The following is a 20,773-nucleotide window of genomic DNA, read 5'->3' on the forward strand; positions in this document are numbered from 1 at the left end:
TGTTCAAGGACAATGTCCATTCTCGTTAGCAAGAGCGAAGATGCTATGCTTTAAAATAAGCGTTATTAAACCCCTGATGTATGAGAATGGCTATGTCGAGTTTTACGAAATGTACAACCTGATTTTAGACTAAAATTGATCTTTAAAGGAAATACCAACTTACCTCACAGCCGATCATTTAAATTGCGTTTTATTTTTGTGATAAAGTCAGACCAACACAAAGTATTAGGTTTCACAGTAAACGATTTGAGTTCACAGAGAACTTCAGTATCAATAACAAAGCGACTGCAATCGAGTCGGATTTATCAAGGTTTGTCTTTACTACTAATTATCGGGTGAAATTGTTTTTGTATGAATAAGTCGTTGAAAATACTAATTATCACAGTAGTTTTCAAACTTAATTGACAATAACAAAACTATTCATAAAAAAGTAAAATGTTATTTACGGATGCGTCTCAATGCACTTAGGCATGTATTTTCAGATGAATAAAAAATAAATAAATATACATTTTGAAATGGTTTGTGAAATGTAAGACAACACTTTTAAAGTGTGACGCATACCTGTTTTTATTATCATTTGATGTTAATGTACCTTCATGTAATATACTATGATTTGATATAAAAGGGTTGTTTTTTATATTGCAGTTTATCTTAATTGTCATAAAAGGCCATTCCTTACACGTGTATGTGCTTATAAAACTCTGATATGACTTGACTGTAAAACAGTATTGTTAATTTCAAGTGACGGTTTTGATATTAAAATTGAGGATATATTAAAACGATAGATGAATATAAATATATATGTTGTCATGCCATTAAATTTAATCGGTGTAACAAACTCTACGAGAGATCAATAAACCAAAATCGCATTCATTTGATCTAGCATATATTGCTTTCTTTCAACTTTCAACTTTTATTTCACAAAAGCATAAGGCCCCAACAAATTATTTATTTGTCACCAGGTTGTCTTTATAAAAGTGAAAACAAGACCAAATGTACTTTAAATATACCATTCTGATACGGAAAAGTGCATTTGAAAATGGTGGCATCATTATTGTGCCTTTGAATATACACACGAGCTGGAGCGGTCAGGTAGTTAGATATTGGTTAAATTAACGATTTAAAATACCCATCAGAAAATTCCTTCTTATTTCAGTGGGTTTAAGGGTCACTAAATAAAGGCTTAAAAGGGACCAAAATCTAATTATCACATGTATGCACATTCTAAAACGCCGATTGAAAGAAGATATATTTTCATAAAACACTCTTAGGAGCTGTAAAGATTTTAATAAATAGCTAAGCTACACCCGTTTGTATAATTTTCTTCTAGACATTCCCATTGAAATCGGAAATGCGAATTTTGCATGGTCCCAAAAGCTGGACATGATTAATATGATTAAATACGCTTGGTTGCAATTCTTTATATGAATAATCTTAGTAATGCTAAATTCGAATTAAAAGTGGCCTTAATCAGATGGTCACGGTACGGTTAATATTCAACATATTAGTTCATGGGTTTAAAAATCATGAATAACATTTTAAAACCACCGGGTTATTCTCTGACCGGTTCATAGCGGTTTACTGAAATGAAAGAAAGCGTCATTATTGGAGGATTTAGGATACAAACATACGTAGATTTAAGGTGTGTTTACGGTACATACATGGTTGAAAATAGTATTAACAAGTGCTTTAAAATAAATAATAGTGTGTGTTCCACGTTATCGTGTTTTGACAACTGTCTTTTTAAGTGAATGCACTTGGTTGGATAACTATTCAATTAGCACGTTTTCAGGTAGTAACAATTACTTAAACTAAACTAGTATATGTTAATTCCTTGAGTTTATTACCTATAATTACTCTTAACTTCAATGTTATATAATGTATATATCTTTTATTCCTGCATGTCTAAAATATCAATAGCATGAAGATTAAAGATAATAAGTATCTTCCATGGCCGAGAGTGTAAGATAGGTTCATTCCGACCCGAGCGTAGAGTGTTTTGCGGAAACGAGGTTTACCGAGTTTCCGCAAAACACCCTGCGCGAGGGTCGGGATGAACCTATCTTACACGAGCGGCTATGGTAGATGCTTTTTCTCTCACCTCAGTTAAACAAAATTAAGTAAAAATGTATATTTTTGCTGGAACTCGTTTGTGCTTAATGAAAATAATTGCGTACGGATAAAATAATTGCGTACGGAAATGCGATAATTCGTGGTTGTCATGGATATTCGCGCAGTGATTCAGAGTATGTAAATGGTCTGATCGGTCTTTAAATAGTTCTAAGAAGAGTGAAGCATTATTTCTTGAAAGGTGCGTGAAAACTGTTTTCTGGTGACATTTGAAGCGAGAAATAATTAGCTAGCGTTCTAAATAATGCCACAAGACAAGGTTTCCATGATGCGCTACAGACGACAGTCTTCAACAAGGGAGGTAATTACAATGTGGTGACCATTAAAAGAAGTTCCATACGGGCATTTTATCTTCGACCGTGGGCAAGATAAGAATTTTTAGCATGGTTAAATTAATGGATCTACTTATCTGAGGTGGGAGAAAGAGATCCCATTAATATCAATTGAGAAATGTACATTATTAAGTGTTTTGAATAAGTATAATGGAGAGAGAGAATAATTCGTTTGTTAAAGCTGCACTCTCACAGATAGACCATTTTTACAACTTTTTTATTTTTTGTCTTGAAAAGAGCATTTTTTTGCATACATATCTGCAAACCAATGATATAAGGTTGCTGACAAAAATCAGATCGTAGAGTATCATATTTCCGTTCGAAAATTAATGTTTTATGGCTTAAACCGTTATTAACGGTTTAAGAAAAATGCCTGAAACACCATTTTTTTAACTTAAATATAAAAATCTGCGATCTAATTTTTTGTCAGCAGTCTTATATAACTAGTTTCCATGGATTTTCGCAAAAATTGGCTCGTTCCAAGACAAAAAATAAAAAAGTTGTCAAAACGTTCAATCTGTAACAGTGCAGCTTTAAAATCTGATTTGTTAAAAGTTTATATTTAAAACTGCCGAGTTGTGGAATGAGACGAGTCTGGAAACTAGTTGGGGCTTAACTTAACTTGGTGTTATTTTAGGGTTTAAGCTAAAGAATGATAGAAAGGTGTTGCACCCTGTCTGTCCTTTTGGAATTACATTTTGGTATGACTCTTCTGCCCTCATGGAGACCGGGATGGGCACGCTTGTTTGTTTGGTATGACCCTTCTGACCTCATGGAGACCGGGATGGGCACGCTTGTTTGTTTGGTATGACCCTTCTGACCTCATGGAGACCGGGATGGGCACGCTTGTTTGTTTGGTATGACCCTTCTGACCTCATGGAGACCGGGATGGGCACGCTTATTTGTTTGGTATGACCCTTCTGACCTCATGGAGACCGGGATGGGCACGCTTGTTTGTTTGGTATGACCCTTCTGCCCTCATGGAGACCGGGATGGGCACGCTTGTTTGTTTGGTATGACCCTTCTGCCCTCATGGAGACCGGGATGGGCACGCTTGTTTGTTTGGTATGACCCTTCTGCCCTCATGGAGACCGGGATGGGCACGCTTGTTTGTTTGGTATGACCCTTCTTCCCTCATGGAGACCGGGATGGGCACGCTTGTTTGTTTGGTATGACCCTTCTGCCCTCATGGAGACCGGGATGGGCACGCTTATTTGTTTGGTATGACCCTTCTTCCCTCATGGAGACCGGGATGGGCACGCTTATTTGTTTGGTATGACCCTTCTTCCCTCATGGAGACCGGGATGGGCACGCTTATTTGTTTGATATGACCCTTCTTCCCTCATGGAGACCGGGATGGGCACGCTTATTTGTTTGGTATGACCCTTCTGACCTCATGGAGACCGGGATGGGCACGCTTGTTTGTTTGGTATGACCCTTCTGCCCTCATGGAGACCGGGATGGGCACGCTTATTTGTTTGGTATGACCCTTCTGACCTCACGGAGACCGGGATGGGCACGCTTGTTTGTTTGGTATGACCCTTCTTCCCTCATGGAGACCCAAGATGGGCACGCTTGTTTGTTTGGTATGACCCTTCTGCCCTAATGGAGACCGGGATGGGCACGCTTGTTTGCTTGGTATGACCTTTCTGCCCTCATGGAGACCGGGATGGGCACGCTTGTTTGTTTGGTATGACGCTTCTGCCCTCATGGAGACCGGGATGGGCACGCTTATTTGTTTGGTATGACCTTTCTGCCCTCATGGAGACCGGGATGGGCACGCTTATTTGTTTGGTATGACCCTTCTTCCCTCATGGAGACCCAAGATGGGCACGCTTGTTTGTTTGGTATGACCCTTCTGCCCTAATGGAGACCGGGATGGGCACGCTTGTTTGTTTGGTATGACCTTTCTGCCCTAATGGAGACCGGAATGGGAACGCTTGTTTGTTTGGTATGACGCTTCTGCCCTCATGGAGACCGGGATGGGCACGCTTATTTGTTTGGTATGACCTTTCTGCCCTCATGGAGACCGGGATGGGCACGCTTATTTGTTTGGTATGACCTTTCTGCCCTCATGGAGACCGGGATGGGCACGCTTGTTTGTTTGGTATGACCCTTCTGACCTCATGGAGACCGGGATGGGCACGCTTGTTTGTTTGGTATGACCTTTCTGCCCTCATGGAGACCGGGATGGGCACGCTTGTTTGTTTGGTATGACCTTTCTGCCCTCATGGAGACCAGGATGGGCACGCTTGTTTGTTTGGTATGACCCTTCTTCCCTCATGGAGACCGGGACGGGCACGCTTGTTTGTTTGTTATGACCCTTCTTCCCTCATGGAGACCGGGATGGGCACGCTTGTTTGTTTGGTATGACCCTTCTGTCCTCATGGAGACCGGGATGGGCACGCTTGTTTGTTTGGTATGATCCTTCTGCCCTCATGGAGACCGGGATGGGCACGCTTGTTTGTTTGGTATGACCCTTCTGCCCTCATGGAGACCGGGATGGGCACGCTTGTTTGTTTGGTATGATCCTTCTGCCCTCATGGAGACCGGGATGGGTACGCTTGTTTGTTTGGTACGATCCTTCTGCCCTCATGGAGACCGGGATGGGCACGCTTATTTGTTTGGTATAACCCTTCTGCCCTCATGGAGACCGGGATGGGCACGCTTGTTTGTTTGGTATGACCTTTCTGCCCTCATGGCGCTTGTTTGTTTGGTATGACCCTTCTGCCGTCATGGAGACCGGGATGGGCACGCTTATTTGTTTGGTATGACCCTTCTTCCCTCATGGAGACCGGGATGGGCACGCTTGTTTGTTTGGTATGGCCCTTCTGCCCTCATGGAGACCGGGATGGGCACGCTTGTTTGTTTGGTATGACCCTTCTTCCCTCATGGAGACTGGGATGGGCACGCTTGTTTGTTGGGTATGACCTTTCTGCCTTCATGGAGACCGGAAGGGCGCGCTTGTTTGTTTGGTATGACCTTTCTGCCTTCATGGAGACCGGGATGGGTACGCTTGTTTGTTTGGTATGGCCCTTCTGCCCTCATGGAGACCGGGAAGGGCACGCTTTTTTGTTTGGTATGACCCTTCTTCCCTCATGGAGACCGGGATGAGCGCGCTTGTTTGTTTGGTATGACCCGTCTGTCCTCATGGAGACCGGGATGAGCGCGTTTGTATGTTTGGTATGACCCTTTTGCCCTCATGTAGGATGGGCACGTTTGTTTATTTGGTATGACCCGTCTGTCCTCATGGAGACCGGGATGAGCGCGTGTGTATGTTTGGTATGACCCGTCTGTCCTCATGGGGACCGGGATGGGCACGCTTGTTTGTTTGGTATGACCCTTCTGGCCTCATGGAGACCGGGATGGGCACGCTTGTTTGTTTGGTATGATCCTTCTGCCTTCATGGAGACCGGGATGGGCACGCTTGTTTGTTTGGTATGATCCTTCTGCCTTCATGGAGACTGGGATGGGCACGTTTGTATGTTTGGTATGATCCTTCTGCCTTCATGGAGACTGGGATGGGCACGTTTGTATGTTTGGTATGACCGGCTGTCCTCATCGGTACTGTACATGTATGTGAATCAATGTTATTCACCATGACCGTTAAAAGGAAATAACTAATATATTTCATTTAATAAAATATGCATTGCGGTGTTCTTTGCAGATCAGCGAGATGTCCTGCCGCACAATCGATGGCATTTATGAAGAAGAACCGGAAGCAGAAGTGACTGTTGAACTCCGACCTTTCAAGCACCAGGTGGGAGGTCACACGTGTGTACTCGAAGTCGGCTGTGGCGTTATCTGCAAGCCGCTCATTGACCGGGAACAGAAGTTCTACACGAGCGCTCCGGAGTCGTTGAGAAGCTTTATCCCGCGATATTTCGGTAAGAATGATACCGTTTAGACGCGCTCTTCACGAACTGCAAAACCAGTATTTTCTATAAATGTTAACTGCAGCATAGTAAATGATTATCATGGTTTTGTTGCAACGTGGCAAAAACTCCAGTTGCGTTTTACATGAAACTTCATAAACGCACCTTAGTCAAAGTTCCGCTAGATCATAGTAAATTGTAACCACGGCCCCCAGGTCCGGGTGTATACCGGGGTTAGCCGGGGAAGTGGGCCGTGTTTTTACCTTCCAGGTAGCCCCGCAGTGCGGGGTGAATGCGGTGGTTTTGACTTCGCGGGGAATGGGCCTTACCTTTGGTCCCTGGGGTGCGTGGGCATTTTGAGGGGATTTTTACCAGCACTTCGTCCTTGCAGGGCGGGGATTTTCCCCGGGCTTGCCTGGATCGAAAGTCAAAGTCCACGCTATTCCCCGGACCTGGAGGGGCTGTAGTTACAATTGACTGGTGCATTAACACATCCTTTCAGAAGAGAGAGTTTTAACAGTCTGAACATAATATCCTTTGCGTTTCCAGTATACCAAATGAATAAAGTTTTTTTTACTCATGACAATATTCCTTTTTGTGACGTCTGAACCTATGTTAACAATCTGAACTTTTGTTTAAACTGGATTAACAAGAAACGGATTAAGAAAGTGGTAATCTAGAATCCCTAAGAGGACATTCTAATCTTTAAGTCTTCACATTTCTTTACCGGTGATCGCTACTTGGGTAATGAATATGAAACGTTTTCGTAATAAATCGCTGGTTGTATCTTGTTTATTTCACATTAGTTTTCTTACTCATAAAAGTTGTTTATAAGATTTCCTTGTTTATATGTTAAATTGAGCGTAAGAAACAAAAACTAATACGTCGTTGAGTTCAATGGCTGCGCTTGAACGGAATAATAAATTAGAAATGCATGACACCACCAGTTTTACCAAATTTAATCGCAATCAACTGCTTAGTGTTCCCGGGTTTGGAGGGGACAATTTAACTTAAGGATATTGAATATTATATCACGTTTTTCACTTTATTATGCTTTCTGATGTGGTGTATCCTTGCATGGAGGATTTTTGGCTGCTTTGACAAAACTTTATATCTATGTTAATTTCATTTCCAATCTAGCAGCCCATTATTTCGGCCAAATTAAATTTATATTTTACATTTGTCTTTGTTTTTCCTGAGCGCAATCATTTAAATGGTTCAGCTGTGCGACCGAGTGTTTTGAAAAAGATGTTATCTCGGAGACGCATTAAAGAGATCTTCAAAAACAACAACTATTGATTTAAAAAATAATATGATATAATAAAAAAACCAAAGCATCGCCATAGTAACCACTGCATTCGCATGCTTCTAATAACCCTCTGGTAACCTTATTACAAACATTAACATTTTTACCGTAGTGATATCAAGTGTGATGTTTGAGAATAGACCTTTAACTGTACGTGATGTATATTATAATTTTCATTCTTCTTCTTCTTCTTCTTCTTCTTCTTCTTCTTCTTCTTCTTCTTCTTCTTCTTCTTCTTCTTCTTCTTCTTTTATTATTATTATTATTTATATGTAGCTGTATTATGTTTAAAAATATATTCTAGGCGAAACATGCGTCACGTGTGACATCACCCAAAGCCGGAAGTGCCTTGTTGCCAAGGTGCCACGTGAGCTCGTGTCACCAGGAGAGATTAATGAGAGATGTGCTTCTGGATTTGATGAGTTCATTGCCACAAAACGTAGGAAAATGCATAGAAGTTCTGAAAAGTAAGTGTTTGTCTGTTTATTGAAAAAACAACAACATTATTTTTTTCAGCAGCAACTTGTATAAAACTTTGATAAATTGTCAAAGCTATATCTTTTGGCTAGTTGACTCCTTGACAAGATTTGATTGGTTAGTAGTAGTTATTCGATGAATATTGACCAATCAATAAATATGTTATATACAATCCAAAAACTTAACCGGTCTTATCATATTTGCTACAGCATGTACAGTAGCCGCTTCTAATGTAGTTAAATATACCTTACTAAGTTGTAGTTTTCCAACATTATTGCGTTTTAAAGTTGAGAAAATGTATATAGCCTATTTTATGCGACACATCTGTTGATAAAATGAAAGATAACTTTCCTTTGTGTAATGATTCTTATGCTGTGAATGCATGGTTAGATAGGCTGCTTGTTTTAATTTAACAAGTTAATGCGGCAACTGCGTAACAGGCATATGTCTAGCGCACAGTTTATTGTGAACCCACGAAAAACATTGCATCCCTTTATCTTGCGGTAATACACGTATTTAGAACTACCTTTTATGGAAGGTTTTAGCGTATAATATATACGCTTCCGTAACTGTCCGAAAACAAACAATTTTGTTATATAAGCTGGTGATAAATTTACCACATCATGCATAGTTTTACTGCTAAACTTTAACCTTTATACATTTGCATTTACGCATAAACAGTTTTGGTTACATGGATGTAAATTATGACACAATGATACCATCTGTGAGAAGGTTTTTTACACTGATGTGGCTCTGACACTCATGGTATTTTATTGTTAGAAAATGAAGCATACTTATGTGAGATGAATAGGAATATGAAGAAAAAAATAACCTTGAAAAATGATAATATTAGTCACTGGACAAAGTCAACATAACATTAAGGCAAATGCGACTATATAATTAGATGAGAACCTTTTAATAAAGTATTTACATGTGCTGCCTTGCAGCCTGGAGTAACTCGTGCACATGGATGTGGATCACCCGAAACGAAAACTGAGCCGACGACCAATCACAAAATGTTACTGAAAAAAGCTGTGGATGGTTATTTTATAATACTTTTTTGTTTCAGTGAGGCCCCGACACTAGCAGCCTGGAGTAACTCGTGCATAGAGAGACAAATCACCCGGTACGGGTTCTGGGCCAACAACCAGCCGCAAAGTATCCTTTTTCTAAAAAATATTGTTGATGAAACACGTACATCTGAAATTGTGCGTGGCCGTGGCCGAACAAACACTACAAGCCTCATAACCGTAAAGTGGAATACGGGCTTCTACACTTGTTATATGCTCAGAAGTACCAATGTAGGTTAGGAACCACTAAATTGAAATAGTTAATACATTTGCTATATATTCTATAGTCAATAAATGAATTGACCATTTGTACGCGAAGTTCTTGTTTTTCACGAACCCATGACCATATATGGGATGAAAGTTCCACTTGTGTACTAAACAGTTAACAACGTAAGATAAAAAAAACGTTTCTTATAAGATGCATGAAAATGGTTGGTCGTAACCACAAAGTGGCCAGATCCGGTGTAGGAGTCCAGCGCGTTTTTTTTTTTTTATTACAAAACCAATAAATGGTCTGAAACTGTATAACCATGCTTTGATCCTCCGGCATGTGCTAACAAAAGAAGAAGAAAACAATAACATGTAACACTGAGTAGTAAGTTCCGAATCGGTGTTATCGGTGTAATATACGGAGATCAACTGCATTTAACTAACATTGCCGTAGACGATAGTCCTTTAAAACTTGGCCAAGAGTGTTCCCGCGGAAACACCAAATAAGCAATAACGGATTTGATAGCGATATTTCAATATCCTTAACCCTTTACCAGAATTCATCATGCTTGAAAACCTTGTAAAAGACTACAAACGTCCCTGTCTGATGGACCTGAAGATGGGAAAACGGCAGTTCGGGTCGGACTCAGACGCTGAAAAACGGAAGTTACTCGAGAGTAGATGCGCGAGCTCAACTTCCGCAACACTGGGTTTCCGCATCTGTGGAAGTCAGGTTGGGTTTTGCTAATGTCACGTGACAATTATTTTAGCAAACGTGAAGGGAACTTACATTTTTAAGAATGGTAAATGCATGATTGATTTCATTAAACTATGAAAGGAATAATGCATGCTGACAGTGTTTTAAGTCATTACCCTATACTGATTTGTTTCCATGGCAACTACATGCGACTAGTTAAGATGCTACAGTTTAAATCCCATGTTACTTTGTGTATATGAACCTTGCATTTTCCAGTCGTATCAGAAAACGTCGGATGCCTACACGTTCCATGATAAGTACCATGGGCGTAGCTTGAACGATGCTGGAGCGATAGAGGAATTGAGACTGTTCTTCCATAACGGGGCGGAGCTGCGAACCGACATCATCTTGGCCCTGTTTACCAAACTTACAGAGCTAGAAAAAGCTTTGTTGAAAGAAAAAGATTTGGACTTACATTCTGCCTCGTTACTGTTAATTTACGAGGGCATGCCGGCGACTGATGATCTGCCTGGTGCCGGAAGTGAAAACGATGCGCATGCGTCTGGTGCTACAAGTAGTGCAAAAGTCCCGAGTAGAAAACACAGAAAAGATATTGAACAAGTTGAAGCGACTGATCGGTCATGTAGTGACAGTGACCTTGGTACGCATTTAGACACGCTAAAAAGTCAGCAGAAAAACGACTCCAGTCAAAAACCCGATACTGATTTTGAGCCGGATTCATCGGAGTGCAAAGTTGATGTCCGACTTATAGACTTTGCGCATGCAAGCGAGTCATTACAGAAATCTTGCGAAAACCCTATTGTGTTCGGATTAAAGAGCATTCAAGTCATTCTTCGCGACTTGGTCAGTCAACATAGTATTACTAAATGAGATTTGTGCGGGCTGTTAACGAACGGTTTTAAAAAGGTTCAGTCGATGCTTTCAAAAAATAACAAAATGATAATAAACGCTATGTTTATGAAACCTACTCTATGTGAAATGTTAGATAGTTTATTCTAATGCATAGCGTAACACGTACCTAGATGTAAGACTTTATTTAAATCGAATATATGATAACAAGAAATATTAGCCCAATGAGTTATTTTCAGACATGCCTGTAAGTAAAATGAATTTATTTTTTTAAATATCTTTATTTTTGGTGTTGTATTCTATACATTGTATTAAAGTCATGTATTTTTATACCATTTCCGTATGTCTCTGTTAAATGCACATGCTTTGATAACTATTGTTTCACTAATGATATATATTTTGCTTGAAAGTCGATTTGCCTGCCAATATTACTCAGACATCATGTATCATTGTTCTAGACCAAAGAATCACGGAATGTGTTTCCCCATAACCTAGTCACCGTTCTGTATTTTTAAGTTTTATTGATTGTGATAACTCGTGTTTGTCTAAATGCATTTTTTTCACCAGCTTTAGTTCAAATTCATTTTAAACTCGTTGACCTCTAGCCTATAAACTGGGTCATCGTGAAATGTTCGGCTACTGGGCTTGTCCCTGTAGTGTTTATTGTATCATTGTAGACGTGGTTGCCACCAGTGAATATTCCCTTGTTACCTTTTACTGATCAATACTATTAAAAGTCAATAAACTAACTGAAAACAACTGTTATTCTTGTTATGTGTTTTACAGAATTATAAACAATGGTTTATAGGTTCGTGGTGATTTGTGCCAGGTGGTTAAAATGCTGGTTCAAGTCAACTTCAACAACGTTTGCTATTCTACCAAATATTTTGTACTTTTAAGGAATGAATTGTGTGATTTATGTCATAATCTGGGTATGAACGCTGTTAGAATGGTTACAGTGTGTGGAGTCCGACTCCATGCATATTTTAAAAATCCCAACTGCGTTCATATCCCCGATAATGATATCAATCACGCAAGTCCTTACTGATATTTACAGCAATAATTCATTATTTCCTTCCAGAATTATTAATAAAATACTTTAATTTAGTAATCTTAACAGTTATTATTTCTCACCCATGCTGTCAATAGAACGACCCGACTGGTTTACACATTTTATTGCTGTGGACAAAATAGACAGAGTGGTCCAGTAGTATAGATGTTCAGCTCTCGCCCAAGAGTTTACTGGTTCAGTCCAACATCAGGAAAATCATCTCTACGTCACACACAATGGATCCTATAAGCTATCAGTATCAGCGGCCTGCTTAAAGCAATACGTCCAAACTGTAAAGAACAAACCGTCGTGGCGTTGTCGTGATATAAACGCTGAAGACAAGGTAAGGCCCAATGTCTAGCATAACGTGGGATAAACCTCACTGATTGTGCTTATGTCTGGTCGATTTTAACCTTAGAATTTTAAAGGAATAAAGTCCGTTTATAATTCGAAGCTGCCAGCGGTGGCTTCAAGCCTGGAATTTGGGTAAATTTGCCACCGTGAGAATTTATGTCATATAAACGTACACTTAATATGCCACCGTGAATATTTCATGTCATATTAACGTACACGTAATTTGCCACCGTGAGAATTTCATGTCATATAAACGCACAAGTGATTTGCCACCGTGAATAGTTCATGTCATATTAACGTACACGTAATTTGCCACCGTGAATATTTCATGTCATATTAACGTAAACGTAATTTGCCACCGTGAATATTTCATGTCATATTAACGTACACGTAATTTGCCACCGTGAATATTTCATGTCATATTAACGTACACGTAATTTGCCACCGTGAATAGTTCATGTCATATTAACGTATACGTGACATAAACCCAACAAGTGATTTGCTTCTGGGGTATTTAATGTCATGTAAACACAAGCCTGAAAATTGGGTGAAATTTTTACCGTGATTATTTCATGTCATATAAACGCACACGTGATTTGTCACCGTTTGTTTTTAATGTCATAAACGCAACAAAATATTTGCTTCCGGGGTATTTCATGTCATATAAATGCAACAAGTGATTTGCTTCCGGGGTATTTCATGTCATATAAACGCACACCGTGACGTGATTTGCCACCGTTAGTATTTTATGTCATATAAACGCAGCATGTGATTTTCTTCCGGTGTATTTTATGTCATATAAACGCACAAGTGATTTACCACCGTAAGTATTCCATGTAATATAATACCCGGGGTTATTTCTATTTGGCAGGATTTTATGTGAATTTTTGAACAGTCGAACAAAATAAAAGATGGAAATAGCTGTAAGAAGAATTAAAAAACTACTTATTCTATCCAACTTTGTTCGAAGTTTCTCGACCGGGCTGAACTACCATGTCTATGTATTCTTTAACTTTTTTTGTTTCTTGTTTTGTTATCAAGGCTTTAAGACACATATGCTATAAAACGGATTGATAAAACCATAAGATACATTTAATGAACAGCTATCACATTCCCTTTTCACATTACATGTTTTATGGCAGTATGCCATCATTTTCGTTGAAAGACGAATATTTTTTCCTTATTATTTTCCCAAAATGCTGCAACATTAGATCGTTCAGTCAATAAAAGTTGTATAACATGCATATATGTTTATGATCTGTCAGTAGTATTAGCTTTACAATGACTTCTTTTATTTACTCATGAACACAAACTACTACCATTTTATAAAAACAAAATATTCATTTGTAATAGCCATATAAGCACGTCCAAAATACCAAAGGGGCAAGATGGTCACGTGTGTATGTATGCCCCTGGGGGTAAATAAGCCCGACGTGGAGGAATGTTCGGCATAAATGCGCAACAGGTGGTTCATTGGATATTTTTGTTTGTGATTAAATGTCGAAGAAAAGTGTTCATGCTTGTGCGAATACTTTTGGTAATCGTGTACCTACGGCTATCAAAGAAACATGAACATATATTTACATAATTGATCAATACAAGTAAACTATCTCTATTAAACTGATTTTATTGTTTCGTTGTTGTATCAACGTCACAAGTGATATCACACCAACTCTTCCTAGTCGTGTGCTTTAAGACGCACTCATTCGTTGAAAAGGACGGCTACTCGGCTTCTTCGTGTAGTTTTCATTGTAATATCGCTACTCGGCTATCGCGTTTTCACATTCGTAGTATCGTGATTTCGCGTTTTCATCATCGTACTATCGTACTGCGTGTTTTTAACATCATACTATCGCGTTTTCATCATCGTACTGTCGTGTTTTCATCATCGTACTGTCGTGTTTTCATCATCGTTCTATCGCGTTTTAGTTTTCGCACTATCGCGTTTTCATCACCGTACCATCGCGTTTTCATCATCGTGCTGTCGCGTTTTAATCTTCGTACTGTCGTGTTTTCATCATCGTGCTTTCGCGTTTTAATATTCGTACTATCGCATTTTCATCATCGTACTGTCGTGTATTCATCATCGTACTATCGCGTTTTCATCATCGTACTGTCGCGTTTTCATCATCGTACTGTCGTGTATTCATCATCGTACTATCGCGTTTTCATCATCGTGCTGTCGCGTTTTAATCTTCGTACTATCGCGTTTTCATCATCGTACTGTCTTGTATTCATCATCGTACTATCGCGTTTTAATCTTCGTACTATCGCATTTTCATCATCGTACTATCGCGTTTTTATCATCGTGCTGTTGCGTTTTCATCATCGTACTGTCGTGTTTTCATCATCGTACTATCGCGTTTTCATCATCGTGCTGTCGCGTTTTCATCATCGTACTGTCGTGTTTTCATCATCGTACTATCGTGCTCCGGTGCGCATGCGCATAGAAGAATTTACCCTCCATGTGACATTATGTCGGTTTCAGGGGTGCTTGTATTAAATCATTGAATCATGTCTTCAACTGAAGCTTTTATCACGCATTTGAATTGATCTGAAATACTGTTCATTAAAAGTTTAAACAACAATTGACACAATAAAGATTAAATTATGAATTGTCTTTATACAATAAAACCAACCAGTCAAAACAGTATCTTCGAACAGTTTTTTCCAAATGCAATACCTCTGAGGTTTCATCATCATCATCATCATCCTCATCATCATCATCAGCAACAGCAGCAGCACCACCACCACCACCACCACCACCACCACCACAACCACCACCATCATCACCCCCACCATCACCACCACCACCATCATCAAAACCACCACCGCCACCACCAGCACCACCAACACATGCAGAAACTTCTAATTCACCATTCAATTTGTGTTAAATTAGTCACTAGCAAGCACTCATTATTATGCCGTGTTTTTTAACAAAAGCGTCTACAATAATCCACATGTGCTTGTGGATTAATTTAGACGCTTTTTTAAGAGTACAACGTATAAGACTGATACATTACAGATACAACAGCAGCATAAGCAACATATTGTCAATCAGAAAAAAGACCGCGATTAGTAGTAGTAGTAGTAGTAGTAGTAGTAGTAGTAGTAGTAGTAGTAGTAGTAGTAGTAGTAGTAGTAGTAGTAGTAGTAGTAGTAGTAGTAGTAGTAGTAGTAGTAGTAGTAGTAGTGGTTGTAGTAGCAGTAGCAGTTGAAGTAGCAGTTGTAGTAGTAGTAGTAGTAGTTGTTGTAGTAGTGGTAAATGGTAGAAGTTAGTGATTGTCGTGGTAGTTGTGATAGTTGTGGTAGTGGTAGTGGCAGTGGCAGTAGCAGAAGCAGTGGCAGTAGCAGAAGCAGTAGTAGTCGTAGTAGAATTATAGTTCATAAAAAAGACAGGTGCTCTTAACAGGTTTATATGACGTGGTGTCATTTCACTTCAGTATGTGTCGTTTGTTTGAACGCATCGCTATCGTTTGTTTTTTTCTAAACGACTGGATAGTTGACGAGACATTTCTTAAACGCCTTTGTAATTGTCATTAAGTTGGTCGTTATTATGATCGTTCATTTTTACGATAATGGCAGATCGTAAAAATGCTCTGAAACGCACCACTGCATTCGACATTTTGTCACATGGAGGGCAAAATCTTCTCTGCGCATGCGCGCCGGAAGGCGATAGTACGATGATGAAAACACGACAGCACGATGATGAAAACGCGATAGTACGATGATGAAAACAAGATAGTACGATGATGAAAACACGACAGTACGATGATGAAAACGCGACAGCACGATGATAAAAACGCGTACGATACTACGATGTTAAAAACTTGAAATCACGTAACTACGATGGTGAAAACACGACAGTTTATCGCATTATCATCATCGTACTGTCGCATTATCGCGTGTCGTTATCGTAATGTCGCGTTCGTCATCGTACTGTCGCGTTTTCACCATCGTAGTTTCGTGATATCGCGTTTTCATCATCTTACTATCGAGTATCGCGGTTCAGATCCTAACGGCATTCCGTAGTTAACCATTGCTTCATTTGTAATATCTATTTTGCGTGAAAGTCGATTTGCATGTTACTCGGACATCATTTAATATCTTTCTAGACAAATATATCACTAGTTTTGTTTTCTCATGACATATTTATCGTCTGTAATGCATGTTCTTAGTGCAATTCGAACTAATTATGATCAATCAAGAAATTCTTGGTGCATTTTATACCAACTTTAAAAGCCACTGTCAAGTTAAAAATCATTACCATTATCAACTCGTTAACCTCGTGGCTTAAAACAGAGTCACCGTCAACTGTTTAACTTCTGGGTTTGTCCCTGTAGTTTCTATTTTTGTATAAAAAACCCATAATATTTTATACTTGCTTTACTCTAATGAATATTCCCTTATTTCAAATAAATTACCTTTTACTGATATATACTAAAAACAGTAAATAAACTAACTGAAAACAACTGTTACTTTGCGGTATATGTTTTACGGAGTTAAAGAAATTACAAGTTACAAATTATACACAATAAAGGGAGGTAATTGCTATAAAATATCTTTACTTAGCCTATCAAACTGTTTGGATTTTTCTCCGCCGACTGTGTCTACACAGGGCTGAACTGTTTGAATTACCATGTCTTATTTACATCGTTTTTGGACTAAGGCACTTGTGGCCTAGTTCATAGCCAAAAACACGCTATCTGCATTCTCAAGCCGCATCTGGGGGTTCACTGACGTAATGTATTCATACGCTGTATTTTGATTGGATTGCCGTTAGCGAATTTGAATAATCAAAGTAGTACCAGAACTGATTAAAATTAAAACATCCAATACAAATAGTTCTCCTAACAATTCAAGCTAACTGTATGTTCTTTTAATGAAGCACAAGAAATTCACACGTAGCGAGTGAGTTAATCGGGTTAACTACATGAATGTTCTTACATACGGTCAGATTATATGCAATAAGAATATGAACATATTGGAAACAGTATGCAAAATGGAGATAAAAAAATATCAAATATCAATATCGCGATGTCAGGCCAGAAATCATCTTGGCATGAGATTGGATCACTATGGATCATTATGCACCAGTCAATTGTAACCACGGCTCCCAAATCCGGGGGTATACCGCGGATAGCCGGCGAAATGGGCCATGTTTTTACCTTTCAGGTGGCCCCGCAGTTCCAGGTTTTCCCGGAAAATTCGGTATGGATGGGGCTTAACCTAATGTCCATTGGATGTGGGGCATTTGGTGGGGACTTTACCATCAGATTATCTCCACAGGGCGGGAATTTTAGCTGGGGTCGGCTGGACCGAAAGTAAGAGTCCCCGCTATTCCGGGACCGGGGGGCGGGGGGGGGGGGCATGGTTACAATTGACTGATGCATTAGCTTGTGTAATCAGATAAAGTTAAGAATATATATTTATTTATATAAGTTATATTTTGCAATCTAAATCAAACATTTGAAAAAGGTATCCTTTATCAATAAATGCAAGTATACATAAATGACTGCAAATCTTTATGTATCATCCAAATATGAGTACCTTGCAGGGTGAATGTTATTTGTAAAAATTATATTAAGTGAGCTTTTAAGATTACCTATTCAATCGCATACAAAATGCAGTTTGAAACCTGGATAATTAAAACAAATCTTGGTTGCACACCATTACTATTAAATTTGATAAGTCACAGACATTATAAGGTACAGTTTAAAGGGGCTGTACTCAGTTAATGATGAAAAACCAAAAATTTAAAGAAAATTGTAGAAAATTGACATAAACTTGGTATCGGTGTGTACAATTAATGCATTGAAACTTACTAACTGATGATCCCCATAGTTTACAAATGATTTATTAATAGCAGTATTTCGTATTTTTCCATTAAAAAAAAGATAACTAGGTATGTCTACCGAGTAGAATTCATTCCTTATGCGTGATCTGCCGTTGATGTTATTACATGATATTAGCGAGTTTGGTATATATCTGGAAAATTCCTCCCAGTAAAAGTAAGTCTTCATAGCATAGTGGATACGACACTTCACTGCATTTTTTTTTTTCATTTTAGTATTTTATTTACAATAACGATATCAAAGAGTAAAATATTTTAAACTTTTTTGGTGCCAATCTGGTGTACAGTCCCTTTCATACACAACAAGTGAAGCCAATGCTGTATTAATTTGAGGCAAACAAAAAAAGACAGCACAAAGTTCAAAAAGTGTGACCAATGTGAGAATACCTTTCATAATTCATAAATTTTCATGCGATTCAGACAATTTTAATGCTAGAAATCACAAAAAACCATTCCCTTGAATTATTCCTGTCATAGTTTAAAGCTACCCTCTCACAGATTTACTGTTTTCACAACTTCTTTTTTGTCTTGGAAAGAGCAATTTTTTGCGTAAACATCTTCAAACCAATGATATCAGATTGCTGACAAACAATCAGCTCGTAGTTTGTCATATTTCCGTTCGAAAATCAATGTTTTATGGCTTAAACCGTTACTAACAGTTTAAGAATAATGCTTAAAACATCAATTTTTTAACTTTAATATAAAAATTTGCCATCTAAATTTTGGTCAGCAGTCTTATATAACTGGTTTCCATGGATTTTCGCAAAAATTGGCTCGTTCCAAGACAAAAAATAAAAAAGTTGTCAAAATGAGAGTGCAGCTTTAAACTCATACCGTAATAAAATTTCAATGCACTACATTTGACATAATTTTAAACAGATGAAAAAATGTTATTTTTAAAAAGCACAATATATCCTTTATGTGACCTTACATTATAATGAATTTATTCAGATCATAATTAAGTGACTGTTCTCGCACTTAAATGTGAACAAGAAAGCTTGGGATTGAACACTAAATGAAACAAGAATGAAATTACGATTTTTTCAATGCTTAAAACATGGTTGTCAACATTCCCCTGAATGAAGCCCTAGTCCATCAGTGCTTTCAGCACTTTGATTAAATTTGGTTTTTTAGTCTTCCTTTTTGGTCATATAATATCAAATCGCTAGTAAAATAACCGTGTCATTTGTGTTCCTTTCAACACTAATACACCTTTTTACTTCCCTAAAATTACTTCAATATTACATTACGCTCAGTATTAAATACAGATATGTATTTCATACGTTAGGAAAATGAGTCTCAAAATTGTATCTATTGTACTTATAAATTCAAACTATTACTAGTTTATCAAAACAAATTATGTTCAATCAATTGCCATATAAACGCGTCCAAAAATACCCAAGCAGCAATGGCCATGTAGTAATATTCCCCTCCCCCAGCGGAAAAAAGTGTAAATATGCTTGTCGGATAAGTTAGGATAACCTTTTGTTTTATTAAAAGCCATTTGTACTAACTTTAAACAACACACCGGTGTTGCGTTGTCACTTCATTAAGCTGAAGTCAAGGTTAGACCCAAGGTCCCGTCTTACGTTCGATAAAACACCATTCATTGTAATTATGTATGATCGATTTGAACCACATAAATTAAAAATAATAAATACCGTTTACAGTTGGAACTAGCAGCGATGGTGCCTAGACCTCGTTGCTTTTGTAAAAGATGCCGTTTGGCTTTACCCTCGAGGGGATGTAGTGTGTGTGTGTGGGGGGGGGGGGGATATGTGCAATTTAACGCAAATACCCGCGAGCGCAGACAAGTCTAAAGGTGGGGGTAAATTTGCCCCCATAAGAAGTCCATTTGCCTCCGGGGAAGTTCATGTCATATAAACGCAACATGTGATTTGCCTCCGTGGAAGTTCGTGTCATATAAAAGCAACATGTGATTGGCCTCCGGGGAAGTTCATATCATATAAACGCAACATGTGATTTGCCTCCGGGGAAGTTCATGTCATATAAACGCAACATGGGGTTTGCCTCCAGGAAAGTTCATGCCATATAAACGCAACATGGGATTTACTTCCGGAGAAGTTCATGTCATATAAACGCATCCGGTGATTTACCTCCGGTGAAGTTCATATCATATAAACGCAACAGGTGATTTGTCTCCGGGGAAGTTCATGTCATATAAATCGGGGAAATTCATGTCATATAAACGCAACCGGTGATTTGCCTCCGGGGAAGTTCACGTCATATAAACGCGCAAGTGATTTGCCCCCAGGATAATTTTACTTTGGCAGGGTTTGATTTAATTTGTTGAAAAATAAAACAATAAAAGGATGGATAATACTATAAAAACAACTTAACTTTATCAGACTTGATCGGAATTTTTCGACCAGGCTGTAATACCATGTCTGTGTATTATTTTACTTTTTTGTGTCTAGTTTGGTTATTTAGATTTTCTTTGAAACACAAATGCTATAAAAATGGAATGCTAAACCTTAAAATTTATATGATAAACACCTATTTATATTTCAGATTAAATGTTTTCCG

General features: G+C 38.5%; 1 protein-coding gene across 3 annotated transcripts in view; it reads left to right on the top strand.

Annotated features, from left to right (window-relative positions):
- LOC128239809 (inositol hexakisphosphate kinase 2-like) overlaps positions 1 to 11,726 on the top strand; it is a 30,291-nt gene extending 18,565 nt beyond the window's left edge. For 2 of the 3 annotated variants that reach the window (XM_052956247.1, XM_052956248.1), the window contains exons 2-6: positions 6,130 to 6,349; positions 7,948 to 8,110; positions 9,190 to 9,278; positions 9,958 to 10,133; positions 10,374 to 11,726. In XM_052956247.1, coding sequence (XP_052812207.1) covers positions 6,139 to 6,349; positions 7,948 to 8,110; positions 9,190 to 9,278; positions 9,958 to 10,133; positions 10,374 to 10,988 — 1,254 coding nt within the window. In that variant the 5' untranslated portion in view covers positions 6,130 to 6,138 and the 3' untranslated portion in view covers positions 10,989 to 11,726. Of the gene's footprint in view, positions 1 to 175; positions 311 to 6,129; positions 6,350 to 7,947; positions 8,111 to 9,189; positions 9,279 to 9,957; positions 10,134 to 10,373 lie in introns of those variants that run through there. The other variant, XM_052956249.1, reaches the window with a different exon arrangement.
- The last annotated feature ends 9,047 nt before the right edge of the window (positions 11,727 to 20,773 follow it).

Source organism: Mya arenaria, chromosome 7, assembly GCF_026914265.1.
Source record: "Mya arenaria isolate MELC-2E11 chromosome 7, ASM2691426v1".
Classification (NCBI taxonomy): Eukaryota; Metazoa; Mollusca; class Bivalvia; order Myida; family Myidae; genus Mya; species Mya arenaria.